The following is a 20,782-nucleotide window of genomic DNA, read 5'->3' on the forward strand; positions in this document are numbered from 1 at the left end:
GAATTAATACAGTGCGAAGAGGCACCGTGAGTACCCAGCAAATGCTTATTATAATGATTATCAGTGTCTTGGAAGGAGATATTGCCATCAGTTAAATTTTATAAAATCATAAAATTATTTTTAAAAATACAGCTAAGAGGCCCTTTGAGAGCAAAAAAGTACTCATCTCTCTATATTTAACACTGAAAAAAATGTTTTAGTAATTTAAAGGCCCTGCCTTTGGCTGCATGCAAACTTAAGGTGTGAGACAAAGTTCGATTCCTCTAGATAAGAAAGGGATGGATTGTAAATCCACTGATTGTTGTATCCTCTAGCACCAAGAATATTCCTAGGAAATGGTAGATACATTAAAAATATTTGGCTTTTTAAAATTAATTTTTTATCTTTTTGAATTAATTATTATTTTTTAAGAGATAGGGCCTTGCTATGTTGCCCAGACTGGTCTCAAACTTCTGGATTCAAGTGATCTTCCAGCATTGGCCTCCAAAAGTGTTGGGATTATAGGTGTGAGCTACCACTGCCATGTCCCAGCCAAAATTATTTGTTGAACGAAGCCAGGTGCAGTGGTTTCATTCAACAAATATTTGAAAATATATATATTCAATATATATCTCTAATATATTTAATATAATATTCAAATATATATATATACACACACGTATATATATATCTAAATATACAAGTATTTTTGACAAGGTCACCCAGGCTGGATAACAAATATATATATAAACAAATATGTATATATATACGTATATATATACACACACACACAGAGACACATATGTGTATATGTATATGTACATTTGTTGAATGAAAATGACTTGGAATAGGGAGAAATCTTGAGTGTGACTGGAGAAAGGAACAGGAAAAATATCTTTGTAAAGGGGAAAGGAGAGGGGGGAAAATAGAATCTGGGCAGCTGGTAGAGGAAAAGGGAATCTGGGGGGAAAAGTATTTCAAGAAATCTTTAAGGATGTTTTGCTGGTGATATGTGATGCAACCCAGCCTGCCCTACACCTTCTCAATCTTCAGTAAAAATCACGCTGCTATTCAAAGCCTTTGGAATCTACTTAGGGTTTTGGCATGTGACAATTCAGGCAACTGACCTCTAGGGCCGACATGGGTCCTAGGAAGCCTGATTACATCTGTGCTGTATCCAGAGGAACAAAGAGGGCCCAGAGAGGTCAAAGGATTTGCCTCACTTGATGAATAACAGAACCAAAACTAGACCTCGGATCTGATTCTCATCTCACTGGCCTTCCCATACATTGGCATGAGGCTCTCTTAGCTCGCTTCCGTACTCATTCAGGTTCACGTTGAGTAAGCCAGAATGTGGCCAATCCATCCAACAGAGTCTGGCTCTGCTTGCACACTGGGCCTGCTCTCACAGATGCTGAATGGTGACTGTCTGAGGATCCTAGCCCTGGCCTGGCCATGCAGCCTCTGCAGAGCCTTGGAAAAGTTACAACCTCTTCTGAGTTTTATTTTCATCATCTGAAAACCGGGAGCTAAGACTACCTCTACCTCTGTGTCATCGTGCAGATCAAGTGAGATGTTGCATTAATTGCATGTAAAACGGTAAGTATTGGACGCGTGCGTATTAAGTAATTATTTCCACTATTATTTATTACACTTGCCAGTATAGTATTTTTTAGACCACATTATAATGTTTCCCTTTTTTATACTCCTTTGTATAGCTCTTTTATATTGAGGTACTAGCTCACAAGAATTCATTTTTCAAAATCTTATTTTCTCTCTTACATAATACATAACCAAAATGAAACTTAAAACTGTAGAATAAACTTTATACATAATTCCTTAACTCAGATTTCTATTTTAAATATTTTATATAGTTGTATGTATTTTTAAATTTTGCATAAGTAAAATTGTGCTCATAATACACATTTATTTGCATCATTTAAAATATACTTAAGGGAAAATTTTAAGCATTTTTCTATGCCATTAAATATTCTTTAAGAACGTGATTTTTGGGCCGGGCACAGTGGCTCATGGCTGTAATCCTAGCACTTTGGGAGGCCGAGGTGGGTGGATCACCTGAGGTCAGGAGTTCAAGATCAGCCTGGCCATTATGGTGAAACCCCATCTTTAAAAAAAAATAAAAAAAAATAATAAAAGAGAACATGATTTTTAATAGCTGCACCATAGTTCATTATATGGACATACCATAATATATTAAATATTTTCCAACTTAGATTATTTCCAATTCTTTGATTATAAATAGTACTTGGATAAACCCCTCTGTATATAACGTTAGTTCCAAGCTTACTATCCTCTCTGTATCTGTTACCTTATTTGTAAAGAAGCAATAATAATATTAGGTTGGTGCAAAAGTAAGTGTGGTTTTTGCCACTAAAAGTATGGCAAATAGACTTGGAATAGGGAGAAAAGTACAATTAGAAGTATGGCAAAACCCGCACATACTTTTGCACCAATCTAATACTACTCTCCAGGGTTGCTGTGAGGATTGAGTCAATACATGTTATAGACTCAGCATTTTGCCTGGTGCATAAGCACTCACTATTGTCAACTACTATTATTACTATTAACATATATATATATATATATATATATATATTTTTTTTTTTTTTAATAAAAATAGAGATGGGGTTTCACCATGTTGGCCAAGCTGGTCTTGAACTCCTGGCCTCAAGTGATCCACCCATCACGGCCTCCCAAAGTGCTGGGATTACAGGTATGAACCACCACGCCTGACCAACTTTAGATATTTGCAGTTGGTATCCAAAACATATCCAAAAGTGACTACTTGGTAGTAAGTACAACAAATTATGCCTTCTAATAACACTGTAACATTTTAACAGTTTTTTCCATAAATCTGCTTTTTCAAATTACCTATAATGTGATGGGTGTTTCCTTATGAATAGTAATTGAAAATACGTTTGGCTAGATTTTATTTCTATGCCTCAGGATGTCCTTGGAGGGAAGGCAGGGGTCTTAATGTATCAAAAGTAATTTCCTGGCTTTAGAGTTTAAAGGAAATAAACAAAGACCTACTTATTTGATTGGCCAAATACTCGCTCGACAAGGTTAAAATCGAGTTAAAGTACCTTTTAGACATTCCGTGGTTGGACTAGCAGCTGTAGGTCAGAAGTTCAGAACAAAAAGTGAAATCCTAGGATTAACTGTCATACTCTTGCATCAAATATTTTTCTGTTGAATCAACTTCCCATGGTAATTTCTTCTGGATGAGGCTTTGCCACCACTTCTGTCTGCCACCTTCTGAGTTGGCACCGATAACACAGTACGGAGTAGAAAAGCAGCTTAACTGATGGAAGACAGCTTTTCAGGACTGTCTCTGTATCTCATGAGAGCCTTGGGTACCTGCGGATTCTGTGGATTTTGTTGTGTGGAGCATGCAAGGGAAGAGCCATGGAATCACAAGAACGACAGGCTAAGCCCTGGCTCTGCTGCTAACCAGCTGTGCAACCCTAAGCAAACGACTCAAGCTTTCTCAGTTTTATTTCCTCCAAAAAAGGTGGTAATGATAATACTTACCTCATTAGGTCCACTCCTAACATTTCCAGGACCCCTGGTAAGAGTATACACAAAAACCTCCCTAGCACTTTGGGAGTCTGAGGCGGGTGGATCATGAGGTCAAGAGATCAAGACCATCCTGGTCCACACGGTGAAACCCCGTCTCTACTAAAAATACAAAAAATTAGCTGGGCACGGTGGCGCGTGCCTGTAATCTCAGCTACTCAGGAGGCTGAGGCAGGAGAATTGCCTGAACCCAGGAGGCAGAGGTTGCGGTGAGCCGAGATCGCGCCATTGCACTCCAGCCTGGGTAACAAGAGTGAAACTCTGTCCCCCCCACAAAAAAAAAAAAAAAAAAAAACCTCTGCCACAGCCCCTCTCCTCCCTTCTCCTTGCGTCTGGCTCCATCCTGCCTTTCACAGCGTGCAGGTCCTAACTCCTGCCGCACCCTTCCCCATTGCAACCACCCTTGCCATCTCTCAGCCCCCGGGCACAGTTCATCTGCATTCCATGGGGCAAGAGGCCCATGCAAACCCAAGAGGCAGGCTTGGGCCACTGAAGCAGGGAATTTGGGGAGCCTGGGCAGCCAGAGTTTGGTCTAGAAATGTGTGGCGCTTCCATCCCCACAGGGAGGCAAGTGGCAAGTGTGTGTCTTTAAAGTGTGGGCCTCAGGTGCCTGGGTCTGAGGACGAAATGAGTCAGTGCACACACAGCACTTCTGACACAGAGCTGGGAGTGTGCCCTTGGAGAAAGGGGGTCCTTCCATGGGAGTCAGCACCCTTAAGTCACCTGTAAAGGTCTTGTCAAATTGATGTTGGAAAATCTCAAATATTTACCAAACGAGGGGCACAGCCCTTGTGTGGATAAAGATTACAGTGACATTTCATACTTGACAGCAGTGTATTGAAAGGCCCAGCATAGACTATTTCAAGTCAGAGAAACCTATTCAGGTTCAGATTTGCAGACTGACACTTTTTGTTTGTTTGTTTGTTTGTTTTTGGGACAGAGCCTCACTGTCGCCCAGGCTGGAGTGCAGTGGTGCGATCTCGGCTCACTGCAACCTCTGCCTCCCAGGTTCAAGCAATTCTCCTTCCTCAGCCTCCCGAGTAGCTGGGATTACAGGTGTGTATCACCACACCCGACTAATTTTTGTATTTTTAGCAGCGATGGGGTTTCACCATGTTGGCCAGGCTGGTCTCAAACTCCTGACCTCAAGTGATCCCCCCACCTTGATCTCCCAAAGTGCTCAGATTACAGGCTTGAGCCACTTTTTTTTCCTTTAGTTAAGTGAAATAAAAGTAATTTGAAAGTGTCCTTTCCTGTTCTCATTTCAAAACCTAGCTTGTTTCATTTATCTATAATCAATACATTCTTTGGCTTTTTAGCATCCGAAAATTTCTTACATGATATATATTTCTATAGCTTTTAATTATGGAAATGCTGAAACTATATGAAATAGAGGGAACATAATTGGCTCATCTGTGATTCCCCATGTACCCACTGTCCACTCAGCTTCCACACGCATGGCTAATCCTGTTTCATCTATAAACTCTTCCTTCCTGCCCCACTCTTGGCAATGGATTTTTGATCAAATCTCAGGCCTCTTATTTCATCCACAAACACTTTATTTTTTTTTTATAAGATTTTTATGAAAACATTATAAGCTTTTTCCATCTGGCTGCTTTAGACTCCGCTTGTTCAACTGGGCTGACAATGGACCAAACCACGAGTCTTTTTAGATGCCTTGCATGGTTTTAGGTCCAGATAATTCAGGGCAAATCGGTTTGAAAATTGAACCTCTTTTAATTTGTCTGCCAGACTGGAACTGAGTAAGGGAACATTTTGGATACTTTTTATTCCTTGCTGAATTTCTGCCAACTCTGTATATGGTATTTCCATAAAAGTCTTGTTTTTCTCCCTTTTCTTTCAAGAATGAAGCTTCTTTTCCCTTTTTTTGAGGGGTGGGAAGAGACTGTCCCCACACTCCTTCATCCCTCCTGCTGCTGCTTGGCTTTCGTTGGGCTATATTCCCTTCCGAGTCTCAGTGTGTACATTCTGGGGATTGGCAGTCCACTGGGGACCAGACATGGGGAGGGTGGCCCTGCTTGATGTCATACAAAGATTACTGCACTTCAGTCACTGGAGCTCAATTGAAAACTCTAAAAAGTTCCCTTTACAGTCATTTAATTTTAAATCATTACCCTTAAAAGAATGAGAGAGAAAAAAAAATGATTCCAGATTGGACAGATTTTTTTTTTTAATTTCTTTGCCAGAAACATTGTTCTTATTTTCAGTTGAATGGTTGGGTATTAATTAAGGCTTAGTGCTCAACCGCTATCTCCTTTTCTACATTCTTGCTGCTAATCGTCATATATGTGACACATGACTTCTGTTTAAATGCTCAAGTTTATTAGAGTGGAAAAAAAAATCTCAGTTATACAGGAAAGGAAAAGAGATTAGGAATGAAGTCCAACCATTTGCTTATTCATCTGCATATGGTTAAAGATTTAAAAGAATCCATTGGTTTCTGTTTCACTGCTGCATGCAGGCCAAGGAGAAAGGAGGAAAAAAATCCTTTTCCTATCCATGGTGTAGAAATACATCTTCTGACTTTTGCCTGAGGGGCAAGAAATTTCTTCCTCTTTCAATATTAAGTACCCACGCTTTGGAGAAACTCCTTCTGAAAGGTTATTTTTCTAATTAGCTATTGCTTTGTGACAAATTACTCCAAAACTTCACAGTGGAAAACCACCACCATTTAATCATGCCTGTGAACTCTGTGGATCAGCAAATCACAGGGCACAGAAGGGAGAGCTTTTCTTTCCTCCACAGTGTCTGAGCCTCAGCTGGGAAGACCAGAAAGGCTGGAGTGACTCAGATGGGAGGGCTGGAATCATCTGGAGACTTTTCCTCTTTCATGTCCAGTGCCTTGATTGAGACAACTCAAAGTCTATACTAAGATGTGATTGTCAACTGGAATACCTACAGATACCATAAAATTCACCGAGTAAACAATTTAGTGGCTTTTAGTATATTCACAGAGATGTACAACCAGCACCACCTTCGAATTCCAGAACATTTTCATCACCTCCAAAAGAAGCCCCATACCCATTAGGAGTTGCCTGCCATTTCTCCATCCCACTGCCCCTGGAAATCCCTAAGCTACTTTCTGTCTATATATCTGCCTACTCTGGGCACTTCATGTGAATGGAATCATGCATTTGTTGTCTTTGTGGCTGGCTTCTTTAACTTAGCATACTATTTACAAGGTTCATCCACACTGTAGCGTGTGTTAGTATTTCTTCATTCCTTTGTGTGACTGAGTAATATTCCACTGCGTGGATGTACCACATTTTGTTTATCCATTCATTAGCTGGTGAGCATTTGGGTTGTTTCTGCTTTGGGGTTATTATGAATAATATTGCTGCGAACAAGTTTTTGTGTAAACATATGTTTTTAATTCTCCAGGGTACATACCTATAGGTAGAATTGTTGGGCCACATGATAACTTTATGTTTGATTTTTGTGGAACTGCTGAACTGTTTTCCACAGCTGCTGACCATTCTACATTCCTACCAGCAATGTATAAGGGGTCCAATTTCTCCAAATTTTCTGGGTTTTCTTGGATTACAGCCATCCTAGAGGGTTGCTGTGCTTAGTTTCAGGAGAGCCTTCTTCACACACCAAGGGAGCTACCACTGGTGGAGACAAAGGTGACCGAGGGCTTACTATTTAGCAGGCTCTGTGCTAAACCCAGTATATGCATCATCTAGTTTTGTGCTCACTTCAACTCTAACGTAGGTACCATTATTATACTTATTTTACATAAAGGTAAAGTAACTTGCTGGAAAAGGGATAGAGTTTGGGAGATGTGGATTTCCCATATTAAAAAAATATTAGAGAACTTGGTTACTTGGAACTTGAAGGTAGGAGTTTGGTGGCCCAAGTGAAAGGTTAATTTTTTTTTTTCAAAACGAAACAAAAACCATCTGGCTGATTGTGGTTGGCAGAAGTCTAAGATGGCCCCAGACCGGTTATGGTGGCTCATGCCTGTAATCCCAGCACTTTGGGAGGCTGAGACGGGTGGATCACTTGAGCCTAGGAGTTCGAGACCAGCCTGGCCAATATGGTGAAACTCCATCACTACTAAAAATACAAAAATCAGCCAGGCTGGTGGCACACTCCTGTAATCCCAGCTACTCTGGAGGCTGAGGCATGAGAATTGCTTGAACCAGGGAGGAGTAGGTTGCAGTGAGCTGAGACTGCACCATAGCATTCCAGCCTGGGTGACAGAGTCAGACTTCATCTTAAAAAAAAAAAAAAGATGGCCCCCTAATATTCTACTGCCTGATTTACACGCCCTGGATAATCTACTATCCTTAAGTATGAGTGGGATCTGTGAATACGACATATCACTCCTCTGATTATGTTACATTAACATGGCAAAAGGAATGTAATTACGGTCCTAATCAGTTGGCCTTGAGTTAATCAAAAGGGATATTATATTCACCCAGTCATGTGAGTCCTTAAAAGACAGGAAACAGACCACCATGAATCCTACAACTGCAAGGAACCGAATTCTGTCAACAACCATCTAAATGCATCTGAAAGAGAATTCAGAGTGGCAGATCAGAACTCAGCTTTGGCCATCATCTTGACTTCAGCCTTTTGAGATGTTGAGTAGAGAACCTTCTTTGCCTGCATTTCTAACCTACAAAACTATGAGATAATGCATTGTTTTAAGCCAATATATGTGTGGCAATTTTTTACACAGCAATAAAACTAATATACAGATCACTGACTGACCAAAGAGGAGACAGGCCAGGCACAGTGCTGCATGCCTGTGATTCCAGCACTCTGGCAGACCAAGGTAGGAGGATTCCTTGAGGCCAGGAGTTTGAGACCAGCCTGGACAACATAATGAAACCCTGTATCTATTTGGAAAAAAAAAAAAAAAAAAAAAAAAAAAAGAAAAGAGAGAGAGAGATGAATTCATTGAAGTGACATTATATAGAGCAGCAGTTCTTAAAATGTGGTCCTGGGGTCCCTGGGAGTCTTCAAGGTGTTTTTGGGGTTTATGAGGTCAAAACTATTTTCATAGTAATATTAACATGTTATTCACCTTTTCCTTGTTATTCTCATGATGGTATAGTTTTCCAGATGCTACATGGTGTGTGATGATATTGTTCTGACAGCCAATGGAATATGTCCTTTTGTATTCTCATGATGAAAATTTTTCTCTCATTTCTACAGTGGTAAATATTGACAAACATAGATCACATAAACAAAAGCTTATTGGACTTTTCTATTTTTACTTTATTTTTTGTGACAGGGTCTTGCTTTGCCATCCAGGCTGAAGTGCAGTGGCATGATCTTGGCTCACTGCAACCTCTGCCTCCCGGGCTCAAGCGATCCAACCACCTCAGCCTCCCAACTAGCTGGAAATATAGGTGTAAGCCACCATGGCTGGCTAATGTTTGTATTTTTTGTAGAGATGGGGTTTTACCGTGTTGCCCAGGCTAGTCTTGAACTCCTTGGCTCAAGTGATCCGCCTGCCTCGGCCTCCCAAAGTGCTGGGATTACATAGTGTAAAACACTGCGCCCAGTCGGTTTTCAATAAGTTTTTAGTATAATGAGGTCCTGGGACCAAAATATTTGTGAAACACTGGTCTAGATAAAATATAACTGAAGTGAACCTAGACAAGTCTAAAGCTGTAAGTAATTTAAGTATTTAATTAGTGCCTATGTTTTGTAGAGCTGTGGTATAAAAACTATCAAAAGTGGAACAAGGATACAAAACTGGCCTGAGGCAAAGTCCCTGAAGACAAACATAAATAATTAGCAAGACCATTCCCTGTTCCTTCCACAGGTGTTTCTGAGTACAAGGACTGCGATCTGATGGTGTGGAACTCGGCACTAACCTTTGCAATGGCTGGCTATGTCACAGAGTTAGTTAGAGAATTTGCTCAAACTAGCTGAAGACAAAGGCTGTGGGTGAGGCAAAATCTAAGTTGGAAGTGAAGTAGGAGGACAAATATTTAAGGCATTATCCTTTGGAACTTTGGAACTCAACTAAAATATCACTTTCTTAGAAAGGCCTTTCCTGGTTTTCCCATCTAGAACACCAACTACCTGTACCTTCTACTCTCATACTACCCTGTGACCTCATTTATTTCCTTTCTAGCACCTTTAAAAAAAAAAAAACTAACATAGCTATTAAGGTAAGCCTGGCTGGAGCTAGACTGCCTTGGTTCAAATCTCAGCTTTGTCACTTTGTAGTTCTATAATCTTTAATAAATTACTTAACCTCTCTTTGGTATAAATATTATAAAATGTGGAACAAGGCCCAGGTGTGGTGGCTTACGCCTATAATCCCAGCATTTTGGGAGGCTGAGGTGGGCGGATCACCTGAGGTTGTGAGTTTAAGACCAGCATGGCCAACACGGTAAAACCCTATCTCTACTAAAATTATAAAATTTAGCTGGGTGTGGTGGCGTGTGCCTGTAATCCCAGCTACTCTGGAGGCTGAGGCACGAGAATCGCTTGAAGCCAGGCGGGAGAGGTTGCAGTGAACCAGTGGGCCGAGACTGCACCATTGCACTCCAGCCTGGGTGATGGGGCCGGACTCTGTCTCAAAAAAAAAGAAAAAAGTAGAACAAGGATACAAAACTGGCATGAGGTGTAGTCTCTGAAGACAAAATAAATAATTAACAAAATCGTTCATTTGTTCCTTCCACAGGTGTTTCCTCAGTTCTTCAATAAATGTGCTCATCAAGCCAGACATTTTTGTTGAAGAGCTGGCTTAGGATGTAACCATGGGACTGAAAAGGAAAGGGTAGCTATGAACTAAGTCAAAGGCAGAATCAATAGGTGATGAGAAAGAAAGGAAACAGTAAAAGGAATTTCAAGGAGAGACAAGAAAGACAAGAGAAAATTCTGGGGAGAATGAAATTAAAAGGCAACCAATTACATGTGCGTAAGGAAAGAGTGAAAAAACAAAAATGATCCCGAAGTTTGTGGCTTGAGGGACATGATGAAGCTAGTGGGCCAGCATCAGTTAACTACTCCAGTGGGGAAAGGAGGAGCTGTGTCAAATTCATGTTTAAAACGAGTTGGCAGCAAGAACACAATTGCAGATGATTTGTTTTTAGAGTGCTAGAGTGATGGGCCCTAACAAAAGAATGTTCAGGGTGGACAAGATTTGGGTGTCTGCTCATTGTGTGTCAGGGCTGACATTATCAAGAAACCCCGCGGGGCTTCAAACGCTGACCCGTATGGAGAAGGAAAATTTTCTTTAATACTTATGATAACATTCTTATCATTGGTAAAAGGTGCTTAATACATTGCTATCAAATGCCTTTTGGGGGATGGGGTTTTTCAGAAAAAATAAAGCACTGATTTCAACCCAAGGAACTGCATAGTAAAGGGGTACGTTTCTCAATTTTAACTTACCATGTATCTTTGAAAGATAAAATAATGTGTTTCAAGTTGCTTTTATAAGGGGAAGCTTGGGCCATCTCCTTCCTAGCAAGGACGTCTTGCTGCTCAACTCACAATTGTACACCACTCCTCTTGTTGACACGGTTACATAGCACTCTTCGTTCCAGGCTAAAGTTTCCTGTCATGATTTTTGTTTGGGCATCCTTTTTGAAACAGTTAGACATTCTGACCTGGCAAGCTGCTGAGACCTTTTAGGATGGCTGAACTGCAGATAGAAATCTTCCAGGGAAGTAGGTGTGGGCAGGATGTGTGGTTTCCCTGCCTCTCATTTGAAGACTGATTGAATTAATTTTTTCATGAACAGTCTCCTACAGTAAAAGTTGCATTCCAGAGTGTTCTAAGAGGAATTGGAAGGGACAAGTTAGCTACTCACCTTCTTCAGTTTGAGTTGAGACTAGAGTACTCTCTTTCTGAATGTCACGGGAACGCACAGCAGGGAAATTGTGCCCCTACCATAATCTCAAACCAGCCCCCTTTGTTAATGGGACCTTGATGACTCAAATTAGCCATAACAATAACACACAGCAGAGCGTGCACTTGTTTACCAAGTAACCTGAATGAGCAGGAAGATGCAATAACGCACCTCAGCCTGGCTCTGAATGAGTGCACAGCAGCCTGAACCTATGAAAGATATAATATTTCTAAACTTTGATACAACACACATACATTCTTTCTCTGACATTCCAGGCTAACCGCTGTCTTAAGTTAAGGCTCTGCAAAACATCTGGGACATATGTTTCTGGAAAAAATTATAGCATCTTTTCTACAACTCTCTCTGGTCTGATCTTTGTAAGCTCTGACCTGACGGGGGCCTCTGCAGCAGGATTACCAGTGGGGGCCCGGGGAAGCTGCCCCACAGCACAGAGAGGCATTCACTAAATGCAGTTCACTTTCCCTTACCATTCAATTACCTAGTGCCACTTAGGAACAAAGTACAGAGCAGAGAAAGCCTTACACAGGAATAAAATGCAGATGCTGCTGTCCCTGAAAAAATCACATTCTCTCCAGAAAAGTCAAGGCTTATTTCACCTCAGCCTCTGTTGAATTATACTAATAGGCCGTCTGATACTCCAGGTCTATAGGTCAGTGGAAACAGCCAGTGCCTAAGATTTGAGGATTAAAATCAAAGCACAGTGAACTATCACTTGGCTGCCCCAGGCCCACTAAATCCAGACAGTCAAGCACTCTCACCATTCTGAGACATCTTTGGCCACACATTTCTCCAGCCAAAAACCTAGGAAAATGTCCGGCTGACAGATGCACCTCTGGTTACTTGATTCAGAGAAGGAAGTTATTTCTTTTACTTTTTTTTTAAAAAAAAAAAAGAAAGAAGAAAGGCTAGATCAGCTTTAGGATTTAAATTTTACATGATCGTGGGTAATCATGTCTCTTTTCACTAAAATTCAATCACTTCATTAATCACCATTTCTTTAGATTTATATCATACTTATAAAACGATATATAAACTGAAATACTACAGGAGAGGATCTTCCCTCCCCTTCCTCCCTTCCTCCCTTCCCTCCCTCCCTCCCTATTTCCTTCCTTCCTTCTTTCCTTCCCTCCCTCCCTCCTTCTCTCCATCCCTCCTTCCCTCCTTCCTTCCTTCCTTTTGTTGCTTTGTTAAAGAAGCAGAGCTTAGAGGGATGGAAACAGAATTCCTGTTTTCGGAGCTCCCTGGGCCAGGCCCAGCACTAAGTGTTGTACTTCTATTACAGTAGACATGGCACCAGTAGAAACACAGTCTCAACACAGAAACACAGGACCAGCGACATAGTTTGTAGGGTCTAAAATATCAGTTCATTGTTTAAAAAATTATTAAGAAATTCGAGAGTGACAGCAGAACATTAAAACAAGTGTGGGCCCTCTTAAGTGTAGAACTCTATGTGACTGCATAGGCCACACACCCATGAAATTGGCCCTGCTATGAAGCCAGCCTTACCTGAACTTGAATTGTGGCTTTGCAACTTACTAGTCATGTGGTCTTGGACAAGTCAGCTGTAAAATGGGAATAATAACAGTCCATACATCATTGAGTTCTTAAGATTAAATAATATCTGAAAAACACTTAAAGGTATATCTGGCATACAGCAAGCACTATACAAATGTCTAGTAAATAATCTAGCAAGCCTAAACATCTCAAAATGCCAGGGACAGATACAGCCATGACATTGTGTAGTATTTACTAAAGCATTTTGTTAATGTTTTGAGAGTTTGAATTACTGATAAGTAGAATCATGTTTTTATTACTATGACAATGGTCATCTTTTAATTTATTTTAACAATTAAACAAGAGATTTTAGAATATACTCTGTATTAAGGCCAACTACTCAAAAAGCAAGACTGAAGCACAAAAAAAGATACTGGTTTATGCTCAAAGTTCTGGAGGCCTGTGGAGTACAAATTGTCATGAAGCCAATTTAATACAACTGCTTCCTTTATGCTGAAAGGATTCACTGGGGACATCAGTGTTTCCATACAGGAAATAAAGCCTTTTGTATCTGAACAAAAACTCAGAAATACCTTTCTTTTTCTCTTCTTTTAAAATACAGAATACTTAAAAAAGCTGTAGGACAGGAAATGCTACTAATCATATAAACTCTATATTTAGTTATGTTTTTAAAAAATACCACTAAAACAGTCAGAAGAAAATTTCAGGTGGTGATACATATTTTTATCTAGAAAAGAAATTTGGTTTACAGAGGCATAAACTTTCAGTAGTTATTGCTTATCAATGCTTGTTTCATAAGAGAAGCCTGTTTCTTCACTAAGTCATCTGTACACTTTTTATTCCTTACCATCAATAATTCTCAGGACTGTCAGACACCTTACAATAAACATGTAGGGTTTTTTCCCCCTCCAATTTGAGTACATACTACTGTTAACTGCAAAATTCTAAAGAAGTCAGTTGCCATTTGTCAAACAATTCGCCCGAGGTACACGGATTTGGGATACTTTTCTTTCAGAGCTGGCCACTGAACAATGAAGTAATCTGAGAGATGAAACAGAATCTTTCCGGACAGGGATAACGTTTCTACACGGCAGATGCTTTCAACGTAGACAATGATCACTTTCTTTATTCCTAGTATCCCAAGGAGAAGGGCAGATACACAGATAGGAACACATGTTCCTGGTCCGTTACACAACACCTGAAAGAAAAAGTTGAAGGTCAAAGGAAAATACAGAATAATAATCTAAGGGAGGCATTTTGCATTAAGAATAGTCTGATCTCAGAGGGGATTTACTTGTTATCCTAAGTCCTTCTCTGTCAAGAACCAGGATGCAGCAAACAGTGCATGTTCAAGTACTTGGGAGCCAGGCAGAGCTGGGTTGTCTTGGCTCTCCTGCTTACCAACTGTGTGACTCACAGCAAGTCACTTAACTTCTAACTCCTAGCACGGTGCCTGGTGCTCAGTCAGCACTCATTGGACAGGCATGTGTTGCCCTTCTCTGACTGCTTTGTGGACCTTGAATGTCAAACAAATATATAGAAAACAGATAAAATCAACTAAGATTCACTCGGTTTTCTTTCACCAACTTCTTCTTGATGCGGAAGAAAATGTCTTTGATTGACTATGTAGAATATTTTTGTGGGATGTGGACTCATTTTAGGTGTTCAATCCAACAAATGAGATTTCCAAGAGAAAACTACCATATGAATGAGATTTTTCCCTCAAGAGCAGTTTAATCTATGTTCGTAATACAGAAGAGTTTTAATGCTTTTAATTCTGCAGATTTTTGTAGAAAGCCACTAATTAAAAACAATTTAGCTGACTAACGTAACAAGAGAAGTAAAAATTCAACTCAGAACGACTGCAAAGAATTTTTATAAGCCATTTAAGAAAATAAGAGAAAATCTATTTCAGAGCATTGTTGGTAAGATAATATATTACTGTTTTCTGAGGAAAAAGCATTTTATACAACATCTTAATCATATGTTCATGTTGACTGAATTAGTAAAATCTAATAAAACATTTTATTCCCCAAACCATAAAACAAGAGGTTTGTGATTGTCTACATATGCCTATTGGGCACGCTCTATAATGTCACATGATCTTACCAACCTGAGGTCCACAAAACTTAGCAGACACCAGAGAATCTTAGAGCTGGAAAGGTCCCCTATGTACTGTCTATATTGTTTTCTTTATTTTTAAAACTTTTTTTTTTTAAATAAAGACAGGGTTTCACCATGTTGGCCAGGCTGGTCTTGAACTTTCAACCTCAGGTTATCCGCCCGACTTGGCCTCCAAAGTGCTTGGATTACAGGCATGAGCCACCACACCCAGCCATCTCTATATTGTTTATACCACCCCAGCATTTCAAAGACTCTCTCTGACAGAAAGACAGCCATCTTGCCTCCATGTGAATGTGGTCAGGGCTATAGGGTTTGAAAAAGATCACGTGGTCTAGGCTCCACCAGGAGGCGTGACCACCTGGAACACCATTCACAGGGCTTTGGGAAAATAATCTGTTTCAGATAAGACCACTCTTCCTTATGTCTTCCTCAAAGCTCTCTACCTACAATCCACAAACGCCCTTTCTGTCTTTTATGGAGAATTTATGTTCAAACTTTCTCTTGAATTACCAGCTACTAAGCTGCTGTCCACACTAGTCTTTAATCTCCACTAAGTTACTCCTATAACCTTTCTGCATAGTCCCCTGAGGCAGTGTAGTGGAAAGAAAATGGAACTGAGAGTCAGGGGAACAGGGTTAAACAAACTGTAAACCAGCTCTGACTCTGGACAACAGCAGAAATGACAATCACAACCTCAGCCCTCACCACTGCTATTTATTAACAGTGCGCTATGGCCAAGTACTGTACTAAACATTTTACGTGTATTACTTTTTTTTTTTTTTTTTGAGATGAAGTTTCAACCTGTTGCCCAAGCAGGAGTGTAGCAGCGTGATCTCGGCTCATTGCAACCTCTACCTCCCGGGTTCAAGCGATTCTCCTGCCTCAGCCTCCCGAGTAACTGGGACTACAGGCGTATGCCACCATACTAATTTTTGTATTTTCAGTAGAGACGGGGTTTCACCATAGTGGCCAGGCTGGTCTTGAACTCCTGACCTTGTGATCCACCTGTCTTGGCCTCCCAAAGTGCTGGGATTACAGCTTGAGCCACTGCACCCAGCCATATTACATTTTAATTAATCTTCACAGCAATCATTTGAGGTAAGTTCTTTTTTGTTTTGTTTTTTGATAACTCTGTATCCTTCCAATTTTAGTGTTATGTGCTGCCGAAGTGAGTACAAGCAAGTTGTATCATCCCTTTCTGCAGATGAGAAAAGGGAGGTACACAGAAGTTAGACAAGTTGCTTGATCCCATGTTTAGGAGGTGAAGGAGTTAAGGTGCTTCAGGTAACTTTTTTCCTATGTGACTCAATTACCTTATCTAGAAAATAGTAGACTGGACTAAATGACTTTTCCTTTCAGCTCTAGGGTTCTATAACTATAACTTTCCTCTATCTTTGACTTAAACTTAAATTACAAACTTGCTCTGAATCTTTTCAATGTTTAGAATTCCAAAAATCCTATTACTGCCAGGTGCTATTAATATTTTGGACTGGATAATTTTTAGTTATGGGGGCCTGTCTTGTGCATCTTAGCATGCTTTGCAGCATCCCTGGCCTCTACCCACAAGATTCCAGTAATCAAGACAACCAAGAATGACTCCAGTCACTTCCAAATGTCTCCAGTTGACAACCACCATATTAACGTACTCCCTAATCCTCAGATTATTTGTGTTGCTTTTCTTAGTCTTTGTTTCAGTAGTACAGAACAAAATAAAAACTACAGCTAAAAAATAATGTAAGGATTGCTCAAGCTTGAATGCCACAGAAATAATTTCATATTTGTTGCTTTTTAAAAAATGTACAAATCCATGTGTTCAACATTGAATCAACTCTCAATATACAAACTATGTATACCCAGATAGAGATGTCTGTATATGGGAAGGAAAATGACTGGCATTGGTGGGAGATACATTAACAACCTGCCGCAGGTCAGAAGTAGAGACTGTTAAGGTAAAAGTGTAAATTAAAGATATTTTGTTTATCTCTGTTGTATCTGTATATTTTGAAGCACCTTACTACAAAAGTCCCTGGTACAATAAAACCACAAACCCACATATCAAGGACTTAAAAAAAAAAAAAAAAAGAAGCAAACTAATCTCAAAGCTACTTTCTAAGGAAAGGTACTTTCAATTACACAAAGGTTTTACTGCTTTTTGCAGCAGTCTAGGCAAAAAAATAAAAGTGGATTATGCAGTCTTCATTATTCAAAGAAGCATACCAGAGAGACTTATTCCAAGCATGGAACAAAGCAGAGTTCACTGAGACAGTCTAAGTAAAGATGTTAAATGATACAATGATTGGAGCTGTCTTTTTAATTTTAAAAAACACAGAAATGCTCTTCATACTTCTGTTTCTCAAAATATAAATTCTCAATGAACGTGAGACCATCACCCTGGCCATCTCTCTTCCTCACTACTCTGTAAGCTTCTTATGGGCAGAGTCCACTGCTAGGACAGTGTATTCTCTGCACCTAGAACAAAGTAGCCATTCACTAAATTTTGCTGAAAGAAAGAAAAAAGGAAAGGAAGAAGCAAGGGAGTGTAGGAGTGGGTCTTTGCTTACCCTATATTGGGTCAAACGTTCCCTTTGCCAAACTTGACCATCTGTAGTTCTATCCATACACTTATGTGGTTGCCTGAGAGCTTTTTTTTTTTTTTTTTTTTTTTTTTTTAACCATCCCACATCCATAACCTTTTCTTCAGGGGAATGAACCACTGCATCCCTTGCTCTCAACTTAAGTGTTTGTATAGAGCTGACTCCACACCCAGCTATAAGAAGATGTATGACTCCAGTCTGACCAGACTCCACACCCAGCTATAAGAAGATGTATGACTCCAGTCTGACCAATCAGAGCATCAAATTCCCCTGGTGACAGTCATTGGTTTGGGGAAGAGGACACAGTCCAGTCAGAAACCACAAGACTTAGCAGAACACTTGGTGGGACTGCTGAGAAAGCAGCATATTGTTTACTGTTCTGAAACTGAGGAGGATGTGGCCTTGATGCTACATTGACATCCATTTTGCCACCATGTAGAGGGCTTGAGAATGAAGCCATCACAAAGCAGAGCAGAGCCAAGAGATGAAGACAGGCTAGGTCCCAAACGCAGCATTACAATCCATGAATCCAGCTGTGCCTGAAGGAAACCAGATCTGTCCCTAGACTTGCCAGGTAGGTGAGGCAATACATTCTATTTCTGCTTAAGTCATTGGAATCAGGATTTCTGTTACTGGCAATAAGAGGCATACTAACTGACACAGCCCTTTATTTTGTCCAACTCCCTGACTGGCCTGTGAGTATCTACAGCATAAACCAGTAGGGGTTCAATATGTGTCTGCTGGATGATGAACAAACCAATAAATAAACTTCTCCAAGAGCAGGAAGTCTAAGAGATATACTAAAAATAATGTTATATGGTTCTAGAAAATGGAAAGAGGACCTGACCAATATAAATACAAGGTCATGAGCACAGATGAGCCAGGTCAAGGATCAAGAACAGTTTCAACAGGGTTGTTCTGTAGATTTGGGTCATCAGAGGTCAAGTTCCATTGGCTGAAACATAACATTCTGCACGTATGAAAAGATGTATTTTCAGGAAACTCAAAGATAAGAAAAATAAATAAATAAATAGAAAAGACATATTTAACTTGAGTAGTCTGAATTTGACTCCTGACCCAGTAGAACACCCCCGCCCACCTCTGCCAAATATGAGCTAAGAACTTCGGCATTCTGGGTTGGTTAGTAGGTCAGAGATCATGGAGTTGCGGGTGACCCTAGAGAGAGCACGTAAAGGTGAGACTGATAGGCAGATGAAGAGTCCAATTAAGGCTTCAATTTTAAGAGACGGGACAGAGAAGCAGAGTCCAACTCTAAAGCACTGGCCCAAACCCAGACTTTCTGATAGCCTCTTGTTGATGGAGGTGAAGGCTGGAGAGAGGTCATGAACTATGGGGACATGGCTCCACCATGCAGACAGGTAAATGGGAGATGAGGAAGGGAGAACACACTGACATGTGGGAATAGCCAGTAGATAAAGAAAGAGAAGAAGCTTGGCTGTAAAGCTGAACAGGAAGCAAGGTCAGGAAAGGTGCTTTAAGAAGGGGTAGACAAGAGGAAAACCACAAGAGGTTAGAAGATCCCTTGCCTATCCCCAAGTGTGTCAAAGATAATGAAATGATCAGTACCATTTCTTGCAGGTAGTAGAGCTACAAAGATAGAAGCAGAGAAAAGATCTTCAGATTTGTTCAAGAGAAGAGTAATAGAAACCTCAGAGATGGCTATTGGACCAAAATACAGGGCAAGGGAAGAGTAAGCAGGGAGAGAGCAGGTGTCAGCCGGACAAGCCAAGAAGGCTGGGGAAAGGGTTTACAGAATGGAATGAACAATCTACATGTGAACATAAAGATCACTGTGAACAAACTGATAGTGAAGGAGGAAATAATCACATAGAAAAGGGTGAATACTTTCAATATCAGGAGAAAAGAGTAAGTACTAAAAGTATTTGGTTCATGAGATTGGTTTGGGAAAAGTTGTGCTTTCTGAGAATATGATAAAAGATAAAAATAGTGGCATGGAAAGTTTGCCCTCTTTTAGATAGTATTAACTTTTCAGCTCAGTATGAAAAATACAGAGAAGCACAGAAAGAACACAATCCTTTTAATCTCACCAATCTTAACATCTTCGTGCATTCTCTTCTAACTTCTGTCTTTGTATATATTTATATTCTAATATAAAATATGTTCACATATGCACATTTGCAATTGTGAGAGCTTATACATAACCTGAGTAAAGTTATTTTTAGTTACATTCGTTTTAAAAATATTTTTAAAAACCCCATGGTTTTTAATGACTGTATATATTTAATTCTATAGAGATCTCATAAGTAATTTAACCATTCTCTTGTTAATGGAAATGGTTCTTAACGGAAATGGTTATTTAGGCTGACTCCGTTTTTGTTATTCTAAATCATACTATTATGAACATCTTTGTGTATAAACCTGTGATCCCTAAAGTTTTAGTTTTGCATTAAATTATATTCCAGAGTTCTTGCTGAGTGAGAGGTTAGAAGAAGTAGCTTTGAGGATTTAAGGAAGTTGTGGGACGTTTAATAGAACAATCATTATGGATCAGGAATGGACCATGTGGTCTTTTTTTTTTTGTTTTGTTGCTGTCTAGAATTTGTTTAAGCGATTTCCAGTGTATGAGCTGTGGTTACAGGCAGGGCGCCTTCTCACAGCAGAAGTGAGACACTCCTTTCTAGGCCTCCTTGCAGCTAACAGATGGGCCAGTGACTTGGCCAGCTGTTTCTGCTCAGATCTGACCAGGAGCTAGTGGTACAGAGGAGCAAGGCTAGAGGAGACTCTGTCCCGGTAGCAAAGGTGCTGCTGGCTGGGGCCCAGCATCCGGTGTCGGTGGTGCCAGGTGCAATGTCCACTGTCCAGCAACAGTAGCAGCAGTGTCTCCTGAAACCAGCTCTGTGGCCATGGAATTCCAGTCCGGGTTCTAGCTGCTCAGCTCCCACTTTGTCCCTCTATATTTTCTAAGCCTGCTAAATGAACATTCCTGGTAATTCCAAGTTCTTGATAGCCTTCAATAAATCCTTTTTCTGTTTCAATCAGCCAGAGTAGATTTCCACAGTTTCCTATCAAGAACCCTAACTAGATGGGAGAAACAAAGATTTCAGAGCAGCAAAGTAGAGAC

The 20,782-nt window shown here is 40.2% G+C and overlaps 1 protein-coding gene across 1 annotated transcript in view; it reads right to left on the minus strand.

The window, feature by feature from the left end:
* Nucleotides 1-12,768: 12,768 nt before the first annotated feature.
* ALG14 (ALG14 UDP-N-acetylglucosaminyltransferase subunit) overlaps nt 12,769-20,782 on the minus strand; it is a 103,502-nt gene continuing 95,488 nt past the window's right edge. Inside the window, exon 4 of the mRNA XM_032247935.1 lies at nt 12,769-14,159. Coding sequence (XP_032103826.1) covers nt 13,929-14,159 — 231 coding nt within the window. The 3' untranslated portion in view covers nt 12,769-13,928. The remainder of the gene's footprint in view (nt 14,160-20,782) is intronic.

The sequence above is a fragment of the Sapajus apella genome, unplaced genomic scaffold, assembly GCF_009761245.1.
Source record: "Sapajus apella isolate SASKATOON/1434 unplaced genomic scaffold, GSC_monkey_1.0 scaffold64, whole genome shotgun sequence".
Classification (NCBI taxonomy): Eukaryota; Metazoa; Chordata; class Mammalia; order Primates; family Cebidae; genus Sapajus; species Sapajus apella.